The following is an 11,991-nucleotide window of genomic DNA, read 5'->3' on the forward strand; positions in this document are numbered from 1 at the left end:
GCACGCTGGAGGGCACTACTGACAGAAAAGCATTAGAGAATCACGGTAGCTTTGGCAGTTGTTCTCCAAGCACAACAGTGCGATGCTGCTGCTCACGGCAACCCTGTTCTTAGGTTGTCGTGACGGAAAGGTGGGCATTGTTTTCTCCCACAAACGGGACCCCGAGTTCACGCACTCGGGACAAAGAGGACGCTTCTGTATGGTGCTAAATGCTGATGCAGTGAAACGCTTGAGCACGAGCTTAACGTCATCAGCGTGAGGCGACCCGCTGTAACAAGAGGTGGCTGTAGGCACGCGGTTGTACCCCACGGCCGAGCGAGCCCCGCGGCCTGCGCCTGCTCGGGGCCGTCCTGGCACGGCGCCTGCACCGGGAGGGCTCCCCTAGGGCTGCAGGTGGCACGCCTTTTCTTTAGGACTCGCTGCAAGAGGATCACCTTACATTTAAATAAAATTATTTCTGCCAAGAGCTGTCGCGGTTATCGTTTGGCTTGGGTCGCTGCCTCACGTCGCCCTGCCGCCATCACACAGAAACACCGCCCCCCCAGGGCACTGAGGCAGGTTCCCATCTCCACTGGCGCCACGGCACGTTCCAGGGAAGGCCAGTAACTTTGGGATGATTTCCAAGCCCGCTGGAAAGGGGATCCGGAATTTACTTTAGCTGTCGCCCGCCCGCCCGCCGCACAGGATCGGCGCCCTCCGCCCGCCAGCCCCAGCGCCAACCGCGGCCCCGCCCGCGCCTCCCCGCCTCCCCGTCCCCAGCGTTCCGATTGGCTGTCGGAGGAACGGCTGCTCGGCCAATGAGCAGCCTCTTTATTGGCGCGCGGGGCTCCGGGGGCTCGGGGGAGGTTGCCGTGGCGACCGCCGGTGAGGCCGCGTCTCCGGGGAGCCGCCGCTCGCCCGAGGGAGCCGCTCCGGGAGCCCCGCGGCGGCCGCGCCCCGCCGGCCGGGAGCAGCGCCGGCGCCCCGGGGGCGGCCCTGCGAGGTGAGTGTCCCGTCCGCCCCCGCCCCAGCCCCGCGGAGGGGCCTGAGGGGCTGCCGGGGCTTTGGCCCTGCCCCTGCCCCTGCGCAGCCCGCCGGTGAGGGCTGCGGGAGCCCGGCCCGAGGCGGCGCGGCCTCGCCTGCGCCCCTCCGCGGAGCCGCGGCCGGAGGCAGACGGGGGCTCCCTCCCGCCCCCGCCTCCTCCCGGCCCTTTGTGCCGCCCGCCGGGAAGCGGAGCCTGGCAGCGGCGCCAGAGGCGTCCCCGCTCCTCTTTGCGGAAAGTTACCGCATTTCGGTAAAAAGGGCTGTTGCTGAAATGCGGCGGAGGTGATCTTTGCAGCGTTAAAAGCAAAAACCCCAAACAAAACAGAAACCGAGCGGTTTTTTAAGCAAATGTGTATTTGCAGTGTGCGGATCCCAAGTGTAGCAACAACAGGAGCCGGGGAGCCCCAGTCGCTCCCTTTGTTTCTTATTTTGAGTTGAGAATCACACAAAGCTGTGGGAGCGAGAGCTGACGTTTGAAATTTTTACTTAAGTTTTAAACTACTGAGGTAAAAGGAGGTAAGATTTCGAAGGCAAAAGGCTTGGAAGAGGTATTGCTGCCTTTTGAGGACGTGCTCACCTGTCATGGCCGCAGGTGTATAGCTGAGACGCTCTTGTAACTGAAAAAATTCAAACCGGTTTCTAATGCTTTATATTAAAGACTTATTTCTTTTTTCCCCACCTAATCGATGTAGCTCTGTTCCTCTGAAAGCACTTGTAGTGACATACTTAATTCCTCGATGTTACGGCACCGTTGTAACTCAGTCCGCAGTGAGGTTTGCAGCCATGTACAGTGCCTGGTTTAAAAAAAAAAAGAAACAACTCCCCCACCTGCCTGACACGCCAGTATAAAAGCCGCGTGGAGGCAATGTCCTTGTCCTGTTTTTCAAAAGCATTACACTCTTCTGTTCGGTTGTGCTCTCTCAACTTGTGAACACCAGAGATAATGGTTTTAAAACTTGTTGCAAATTTTCTGTATAAATAAAAAGTAGAACTAAGATTGTTTCCCCACGTTTTCTGTAGCTGCAGTTTCACTGGCAGTCTCACCACGGAAGTAAACTCTTGACTGTAGTCTCTCTCCTGTTGACTTCCTCTGCCGCCTTGAGCAAGGTTATGTGGATTCAGCAAAAGACTTGAGCGTATTTCTGAATATAGGCGTATTTGTAAGTGAACTTAAAAACACTCAATTTAAATGTGTAATTCATTTGGGATCATACAGTCTTATTTATTTAGATGTCATAAGCATCTGCGCTTTCTGTCAAAACCTGCAGCGTTCAATATTTCTGAAAGAGATAACCATTAATCTCTGTGCATGTATTTTCTCCATATGCAAAGTAGACAAGGAATCTTTGTCTTGAAAGAGATTTGAGGTTTTATTAATGTTTATTTAGTGACTTAAAGAGAAAAATGCTTTATTTTTGTGCAGTTGTCAGTCTGATTTAGCTGCAAGCGAGGAAAGTAAGTGGTGCATGGGCAAGCAAAATATCATTGCTGAATGAATGAAATTCCTGTCAAAGCATTATTTTCTCTACATGCAGGACTAATCATGATGATGTACGAGTTAATTCAGCTTATAGTTCAAAACTCCCACTGCTTCCTGCTGTGGTTAATTCTGGACTTATTCTTCTGTTAATCTGGTCTCCAATGTTAAAGACTATTTTTAGCCTGTCTTGCCTGTGTCATCTTTTTGTTTGAGTTGTTGGGAAGGTTTTATCATGTAGCAGTGAAGCTTTTCTAAAAAAGCAGCACAGAACTCTCTCATATCTTTTGCCTTTACTAACATAATGTTTCAAGCAGTTAATAGAATATAAATTATGGGTTTAGTTATGAGGAAGAATGACTTACAGATTATAAATATGTATTTTCCCCTTTAAACTTTTTATCAGTGGTAAAAAGACTGGAAATATTAGTATCCTTCCTTCAGAATGAAGAAATACTAGTTAGTAAAAGTTCCATTTCTTTTGTTTGCATAAGTCTAATAGACCTAAGTGCCTATGCAGTAGCTATAAATTGCTTTTGCATTAGAGGTGGCCTGTAGAAGTTGGTCAGCATACTCAGAAAAGACAACTGTGTTATGAACACTGGTTCGGTTCTAGCAGCCATAGCAGTAATGAAAACATTTTTAATCGGGAATTTCCAGGCGCAGACAGTATTTTGAGCAATGGCCACTATGGCCTGCTGCAAAGTCAATCTGACACAGGTAACCTTCTGTTTTTTTTTTTTTTTTCTTTCCTGTTCTGTAAATATCCGTAAGTGCTGTGATTTCTAGACATGAGAGAGCGCTCTGGTTTGTGCTATAGGTAAAAGGTGTGGGAAAACTTCCATAATTTTTTTTTAAGTAACTGAAGATAAACTCATAAGCTGTAATGATTCATACTCATAAAATGTCAGAGTATTCAAGAAGCTTTTTTGGTTTTAGCTTTTGTCATTAAAGGGATTCATGTTGTAATGTTGTTAATATAATGTACGTTCATTAAACATTATACAGTAACTGAATAACCTTATAGCTGTAATTACATCGCCAATACTTCTGGTCCCCCCTCACCGCCAGGGCTAGAGTCTTGAAAGCCATCCTGAAGTAATGAACGTGCTTAACTTTGTATTTTATTCTCTGTCTCTAGTTAAAATTCACTTTAATGTTATTGTTCCTATGTGGTAGGGCAATTTCTGTCTTGGCGTGGGACGGTGGTGACATAGGAGAGTTAATTGGTTATTGATTAAAGTATTCCCAGCCTGTCTTTTACTTCTGAATGCTTTCTTTATGGACAGAATAAATATTCTAATCCTGTTTGCTTTCCAGACCTGTTTGTGTTAGGCCCTTCTTCCTAATCGTGGAGAAAGACGGTTTGAATAGCTGTGAACATGGTAAGGGCTTATTAAGATGGTTTTTGAGACGTTTTGGTAGAAATAAAATTGAAAATTTTCTCTTTTCCCAGGACTAAGAATAAATTGGCATAATGAGAACATTGTTTTTGGAGTGATTGTAGTTATTGGTAAATTTACGAATTTGAAAAAATTAACTGTAATGCACACGCTTGTTCTAGGGAAGCTGTTGCTTGCAAGACTTGAAATTTTTGCTTTTCAGCTGATTTCAGGGGGGAAATTGTTTTGATATTTTATTATTTGCAATTAGCCATGACTAAATTCATTACAGTTCTTGTAACTTCATGTGCAGACCTCTCAATATTGTCCATTTACCAAGTAAAGTCAAAAAATGAGAAAAATCCAGTTTGCAAGGGAAACTGGGACACGTGTAGATGTAACATTTCTTGTCACGACTCGACTCATTCTAGATTCGAATCGCAGCACTGAACGCGAGCTCCACAATTGAGGATGACTATGAAGGTACCTTCAAAAGTCATAAGACACAGACAAAAGAAGCTCAAGTAAGTAAACCCACGATTTTCTTAATGAAGTTTTGTCTTGATGGGAGTTTTGTCCTCACTTGTTGCAGGGATTGTTCAACCGTAATTTTTTGTTTTTTGAGAAAGTTGTGTTACAATCTTATCTCTTGGACCCTCCTTTAGCAAGCTAAATCTTCAGTAAGGCTAATGTTCTGCTGTACAGTCTGGATGTGGACTGCTGTATAGCAGAAAATATTGAAAGTGTGAAACCACTGATATTCATAATAAATATTAGTATATTGTAGTAAGTATATTTAATAAAATTTCCCTACAAAATAGGTCCTAATTTTTTTTTTTTTTTTTAACCACAGGAAGCAGAAGCTTTTGCTTTGTACCACAAAGCTTTGGACCTTCAGAAACATGACCGATTTGAAGAGTCTGCGAAAGCTTATCATGAGCTGCTTGAGATTCGTCTTCTGCGAGAGGTCAGTGACCTTTAGAGAATGAAAGTCTAGAAACTATTTTTATTATATTTTGTATTACTTCATTTCTTATTGGCTAATTAGACGTGTCAGTGTTATCAATTGGCAAGTTGTTTGCTGTTCTTTTTACTTGTCTAATTCCTAATGCCCGCGTTGCATTTATTTTATCATTTCTAGGCAGTTCTTTCTGGTGATGAGAAAGAAGGGCTGAAACATCCAGGCTTGATGTTAAAATATTCCACCTATAAAAACCTAGCACAACTGGCAGCACAACGCGATGACTTAGAGACAGCCATGGAGTTTTATTTGGAGGTACAGTACAGCTGAAATAGGACACTGGAGCCTCGATGTTTGCAAAAACTTGCCAAAATATAGACGTACACTTTTCAGCATACGTCATTTGAACGTTTGTCTGAATTCTGTGTGCTTTCTGACACTGTATGTGATATAACTGGTCTACCATTTGGTCCCCAAGTCAGTAGGGACCCTGCTGAAAACTAAAGCAGTGCCAGTCCCTGTAGACAAGTGGACATGCATGTCTGAAATGTGGATAACGTTGTTTGTTATGCTTTCTAGGCTGTAATGCTAGACTCTACTGATGTCAACCTGTGGTATAAAATTGGTCGTGTGGCAATAAAACTAATCCGCCTACCTTTGGCTCGTCACGCTTTTGAAGAAGGTCTCAGGTGTAATCCTGATCACTGGCCTTGTTTAGATAACCTTATCACAATCTTGTACACACTCAGTGACTACACAAGTAAGTATATGATGGAGATTTCTTATTTCATGATAAAGTATGATGGTTTGTATCAATTCTGGTTACCCTAAAAATAAATGCCTGTGGTCTCTTAGATCAGAGCCTCTGCATTCCCTGTAGACTGTTCTCTTGCCTTTCAATGTATGTTGATTTTGTCTTCCTAGTAATTTCCAGCTACATAGTTCCAGGATTTGGGTATAAAACTACACTCTAGTTCCTAGCCTAGTATGATTAATTGTAGTTACAGCACTTGATAGAACTAGCCCTAAGATTTTACATTTGAGTAATATCCAGGGGATGAACCGATTCAAAGGAAGTTTAGGAGAGAAGGTGCAAGACGGCAGAAATGTTGAATCTGATCCTTTAGGTTTGTCCCACTGGAATGGTCCTAATTCTCTTCCTATTGCTCCCACATGAGCAAAAACCTGGTGGGATACATTGCTTGTTACGCTAATGGAGTTTGCGGTTGAGACATTTGATAACATGAAAATGGTAAATGATTGTGATCTGCTTTATGATTCTAATTTCTTTTGTGCAGGAATGGAGTCTTGAAAGTAAATAAAAGATATACTGCGAAAATTGTTTAAACAAAATTAATGATATTCTTTTTCTGGATATAATACTTGGGAAGACATAGGAGGTTATTTTAACTGTATGCATGTAATTATTTGACATGTTACAAAGCTATTGGTCTACTTTATGTAAATGTCATATTTAGTTGGAATTCCGTGGTGTATGTGAAGCCCAGAAACAGGAGCTTTTGAGTGAATCAAAGCAGCAATTGACCATTTGTATTTCTATTTCTCTGCCAGCATGTTTGTACTTTATCTGCAAAGCTCTGGAAAAAGACTGTCTCTATAGCAAAGGATTGGTTCTGAAGGAGAAGATCTTTGAGGAGCAGCCTTGCCTCCGGAAAGATTCCTTAAGGATGTTCCTCAAATGGTGAATGTCATCTTATAGTATATACTGCATTTGGAGTGTAAATTGTGGGTTTGGGGTAGTTCAGAAAAGCTGGTGAGATATAATGCTTTAAGCTATAACAATATCTTGCTGATCTGCCTTCTGAATAATAAATCAATGTTAAGTGTGGGTGCTGCTGACAGAATGTTCTTCAGTAATTACCTTTGGAGGGAAGCAGAAAGGCAAAAATCCATTTGCTGCTGCTCGCTTATACTCATACCTAGATCTCTTGTAATCATCTTCCTTTGTTTTATTTTACTTATTTGCAGCTGATACCTGCAGCATTCATTTTAGTTTTCTTCTCCTAATTAAAAAACCAAAACAAATCAAACAAGAAACCCCCCAAAACCAAAAACCCATACACGTTAGTGCTTTTCCAAGCAGTTACAAATTTGGGACTTGATACAGTTTTGTTGTATCAGTAGGTTTCAGGGAGTCTTACTGATTTTTATTGACAAATGAGTACAGTTAGAAGACTGTATGTTTCATTAGTACCCAAGATGCAGAAATTCTTAGTTTATTAAGCTTTCAGAGCACTGCAACGCTGAAAATATTTTGCAGTATTATGTTTGAGATTTTTGTCCTTTATTATTACTTTTTTTTTATTGCAGTATGTAAAACTTTTTTAGTAAAAGTTTGGTGTCATGTAGCTCTGCAAAGTAGACTGTCTCCTTCTGTGTGGATTTTATAGCATGAGTGAGTAGGAGGAAAGTGGGAAAAGAAAGTAGAGGCCTGTAAAATTTACAGCATCTCTCTCAGTTCACTGACCATTCAGCATCAGAGCTGCTTCTGATACCATAATATGTTGCTGTGGTGGTCAGCAGAATTCAAGAAAGAGGTTAAGTTTTTAGTTCAGTCTCGCTGCATATAGTAATCGCCACGTGTGTAGGTAGATAACGTCAGTACCCTGTGTAAGTTGTATGTGGTAAATGGAAGTGGAACGTGCATCCTAGCAGGCATCTTTAAGTTATGCAATACATCAGTCAAAAACATGTTTAACGTTTTAGACTACTGTACTCTAACATCTAAAATGTGAAAGTAGAGAGTATTCGGAAGATATAGAAGAAAAAGGATAACTTAAATTTGAAGGCTCTAGGATTCTATGTAGAGCAGTAGATCTTTAACAAAAAGTCCTGTTTAGTTATAGAGAGCCTGATTTATTAAGCTGCCTTAGGTCTGGCTCTTAAAATGAGTTATATGCTGAATTAAGCCAGGGCTTTTAGCCACTTGTTTTTTGTTTCTGGATTGTGATATCTGAAGAAGTGGATTATGTTTCACTTTCAAAATTCATTCCTAGACTCAGACTATAACAAGACAATTTTCAACTCCCAAATTTTGTGATGACATGAGTTCCTTAAAATAGCACTTTGGAATGAAAGGCATTTCTGAGCTGTACAATTTTTTTCTGAAGCAAAAACTTCTGTCTGAGAAAGAGAACAAAACCTCCTATTTTCCTTTAATTTCTCAGTGTTTGGAAAACGGAATAGGACAATCTCCCTTTATCTTTTAATTTTTAAGGCAGAACAAAGATTTCGGGTGGTGAACACTTCTATATGCATGCTGTAAAGTTTGTAAAATAATGTTATTTGAATGCTTGTTTTAACACTGTTTATTTTTGTTACATTGTAGGAAGACATCAAATGTATCTCCTCGGGCTTTAAAAAAAGCCCAAACAACCAACAAACAAAAACTTTAACTTGTCATCATTTCTATTATTTTTTAGTGACATGTCTATCCATAATGTAAATGTGAGTGCAGCTGAAACAGGAAGAATCCTAGATGAAGCACTGGAGCTACGTAAGAAAAGACAAGCTTTGCTAGTGCGTGACAGAGAACCAGATCTCAGACTGGTTCAGCCAATTCCGTTTTTCACGTACGTCTCTATACTTTCTCTTTTTCAAAGGTTTCTCTGAAGCCACTTATGCTGACAACTGTGTTGCACTTGTAATTTCTTTGGAATGCTTTTTTTTTTTTTTCTTGTAAAAACACCCTCCCCAGTGTTTTCATATTTTATGAGTTTATAGGTTGGTTTGGCTTACGATTTTAGCATAAACCCCACATCTATCAGTTTTCAACCTTTGAATTAAAACCAGTGATGTAAAAAAAAAAAATCATCTTAACTAAGAATGGTTTGGCAGCCGTTCCAACTGTATTATTGGATTGTTCATATGTGGCTAGTTTGTATATGAACTTCAAAGTAAGTTTAGCTTTTTAAGAAATGTTTTTACTATTGGGATAATGGAAACTCGGAAACAAATTACAGTTCTTTATTTGCAGCAAGATATAAGGATACTAATAAGTTGTTATATATGTCTTTAATAAGGCATAAAGGATTGGGTTTTGGTTCAGTTTTTTTATTGCACGTATTTTTCTGGAATATTAATGGATATTAATAGGTCCTGTTGCAGAGAATTGGCTTCTACTTGTGGATAACGGTGAGATTTTTTTATTGCTGTTGATTGAATGCAGAATCTGAAAATGGTTCCTTTGACACTACTGGTTTAGTAGTGGGCTTGGCAGTGCTAGGTTAACTGTTAGGTCTTTTCCAACCTAAACGATTCTATGATTCTGCTTTTCTTAGGGTTCAGTATAATTTCCTCAGCAACTGCTGCATAGACCTTTTTTTTTTTTTTTTTGTGACATTTTTTTGAGATTAGGCACATTATTGACTCCCATTTCCTACCTACTGCAACCAACTCACCGGTTTCCTCTGAAAACTTTTGCCTGCTGCCACATTTTGTTCTTGTTTTTCTAAGTGGTGTATTCTAGAAGGAAAGCTCCTAAGGACGGCTGTTGCAGGCCTGAAATTGTCAGTGGTCCATATGACAGGAAATACAGAAAGATACTCTTCAGCTTTTCTAGTTGTGGGACAGATTTTGGTGCTCAAATATGTGTTCCTCTCCCACTGGAAGCTGCTCTTGCTACCTCTAAGCTGTTGGAGAAAAACAATGGTGAATGCTGTTAGGTTTGTAAATATACTATGGAAAATAATGTGACAAGAATTAATGAAGTTGTGATGACATTGTGTTTCCACATGCAGGTGGAAGTGTTTGGGAGAAGCTTTACTTGCCATGTATCACCACCTCACAACATGTGATCCTCCTCGACCCAGTCTGGGAAAGAGAATTGATCTCTCAGAATACCAAGACCCAGTTCAACATTTGATTCTTTCTCCTACCTCTACTCCTGTCAGTGTTATTCAGCCAACTCCTGTCAGTGCTAATCCAGTGGTGACCATGCCAGACCCTGTATTGCCTTATACGCCCACGACACCCAGCTTTCCAAGTCACAGTCAGAATTCATTGGAACCAGGAGCTACTGTAGGTGAGCAAGGTACTTCAGTCTGAGGTTCAAGATATCTTTCCTACTTGTCTGGGTGTTAAGAGCACTACAGAATTCGCTGGGAAATGCTGTCATTAAACTGCATGTTGGTGGATTCAGAATCTTTTCAGCATATGTGTAACATCTGGTAGAACAAGTGAAGTTGAGCTCTATAAAATTTAAGTTCTGTTAGCCCTTCACGTTAGAGAAGGAAGGCCACCTAAACTGCCTGAAAATCATTGATTCCTGACTAAGACATAGGACCAGCGTTCAGGACAGCGGGCTTACTTTCCCATCTAATGGAATTGACAGGCAGGTTGATTTGTTGTTCTTAAGTGTTACTCCAGTGCAGGGGTATCTAACCTCTTCTGGTTTTGTGCTACTGACTCGTACTTCAGTTTTTCAGTCTTTAAGATGAGAAGAATCATGACTCCATTCCAGCAGTGATGCATATCAAGCTTTTAATGTTGTGAGGAGTCTCGAGCTCCTTAGAATGAATGAGCTGTTAGAGAAAAAGATGACTGGATTATTCTTCTGCTCATGTGTAACTTTAAGAACCTGAGAGAACCAAGCTGTCAGCTATATTTATTTGAAATCTGTAGCAAGAGGTTTGAATATTTTATACTGTAGCTGTTTATGTATTTACATATCTAAAGCTATCAAGGAGTTACCAGTGTTTTGTTGATATTCATGGGAATTTACAGGCGTTTCTGGAGTTAAAGGCAGACTCCTCTGATTCCCATTTCATATTTTCAGTCTTCAAGAAGTTTCTGAATTCTAATGAATAATGAAATGTAGAATTTTCAGTAAGTCTGCTTCTTGCCTCAGACTAGCATTTTTATGCAAAATGCCATAGCCAGTTTATATTGAAGTGATTTTTTTTTATTATTATTTTTAAATTTTTCGCACTGTCTTCAGAAGGAAACCAATGAATCTTAAGTGTTGCTGTAGAATAAAATAAAGTGTTAGCCGCAAGTAACTTTTTTTTTTAAAGAAAAAAGATTATCCGCTTTTGATTTGGCAATTTAACCTGTTAGTATGTTGTTTGTTTGTTTTTGTTTTTTAAATTCTGTTTCTAGGTGACATATCTGCAGGTGATAAATCTAAGAAAGGTGTGAAGCGAAGGAGAATTACAGAAGATAGTGGTGAAACAGCAAAAAGGAGATCTGCTAGAGTCCGGAACACCAAGTGTAAAAAAGAGGAGAAGGTTGACTTTCAAGAGCTGTTGGTGAAATTCCTCCCTTCCAGGTACTGTACAGCGATAACTTTCATTATGAGGGCATCTGGAGCTGAGTAGAGGAAGCTGTTCGGGGTTTTGTTTGATTCATATGCCCCAACCTTAGAACCACTAGACCCATGTTATTTTTTGAAACAGATGTGATTCATTGTTTTCTCATGGATTTAATAAAACTGTTGTTAGTGAAAATTACTAAAAACTAATTGAAAAATAAGAAAGCTTTTAGTAATGTGAAACTGAATTAGAGGACAATGCGGATGTCAAAACAGATAAGAGAAACAAACAAGGTAATCTTGGTTTGGACAAAATGGACGAAATTTGGGAGCTGGATGTAAATCTCTGGATTTGCTTCAGTTAATGTACTTCCACTGTTAAAATATGCACGACGTGCCATGTTTAGGTTTCACTTACTCGTGAAAGAAGGAATGAGGATTTTGTCAGTATTGTGGGTTTTGCTGCCCTTTCACACAGATTAAGGAAATTAGATCCCGAGGAGGAGGAGGACCCTTTCAATAACTATGAGGTGCAGTCAGAGATCAAAGAGGAGAATTTCCAGCATGTTGGCCCACACAGAATGTCGTTTGATTCTACAACGTTTATGGAATCTGGTAAGGATTTCATTATAACCCCCACTCTTTCTCTGTTGTTTCTTCCATATTGTACGCTTTATTTTCTGTATTTTCCTATCATAGCTAGAAGATACAGAAGTATATGTTATTTCAAAACGTATAATTTTATGGCATAGAAATCTCTTAGCTGGTAACAGGTGTTATTTTTTTAAGTCTTGGGGACTGCTTAATTACTGTGTGCAAGAGCTCTATTGTGTGGAGTTTCCCATTTAAACAGGTTGGACTACAACAACTTCATTCT

General features: G+C 40.4%; 1 protein-coding gene across 9 annotated transcripts in view; it reads left to right on the plus strand.

Moving 5' to 3' along the window:
* Positions 1 to 836: 836 nt before the first annotated feature.
* Positions 837 to 11,991, plus strand: part of CABIN1 (calcineurin binding protein 1) — a 121,796-nt gene continuing 110,641 nt past the window's right edge. For 6 of the 9 annotated variants that reach the window (XM_087768712.1, XM_087768705.1, XM_087768711.1 and 3 more), the window contains exons 1-12: positions 837 to 982; positions 2,044 to 2,183; positions 3,821 to 3,885; positions 4,314 to 4,406; positions 4,736 to 4,849; positions 5,024 to 5,158; positions 5,423 to 5,603; positions 6,416 to 6,545; positions 8,287 to 8,436; positions 9,604 to 9,896; positions 10,964 to 11,132; positions 11,593 to 11,729. In XM_087768712.1, the coding sequence (XP_087624838.1) occupies positions 3,883 to 3,885; positions 4,314 to 4,406; positions 4,736 to 4,849; positions 5,024 to 5,158; positions 5,423 to 5,603; positions 6,416 to 6,545; positions 8,287 to 8,436; positions 9,604 to 9,896; positions 10,964 to 11,132; positions 11,593 to 11,729 (1,405 nt within the window). In that variant the 5' untranslated portion in view covers positions 837 to 982; positions 2,044 to 2,183; positions 3,821 to 3,882. The remainder of the gene's footprint in view (positions 983 to 2,043; positions 2,184 to 3,820; positions 3,886 to 4,313; positions 4,407 to 4,735; positions 4,850 to 5,023; positions 5,159 to 5,422; positions 5,604 to 6,415; positions 6,546 to 8,286; positions 8,437 to 9,603; positions 9,897 to 10,963; positions 11,133 to 11,592; positions 11,730 to 11,991) is intronic. The other 3 variants (XM_087768708.1, XM_087768714.1, XM_087768706.1) reach the window with 2 other exon arrangements.

This window comes from Nipponia nippon, unplaced genomic scaffold (genome assembly GCF_047370975.1).
Source record: "Nipponia nippon isolate SJK-2023a ecotype South Korea unplaced genomic scaffold, ASM4737097v1 scaffold_30, whole genome shotgun sequence".
NCBI classification, from domain to species: Eukaryota; Metazoa; Chordata; class Aves; order Pelecaniformes; family Threskiornithidae; genus Nipponia; species Nipponia nippon.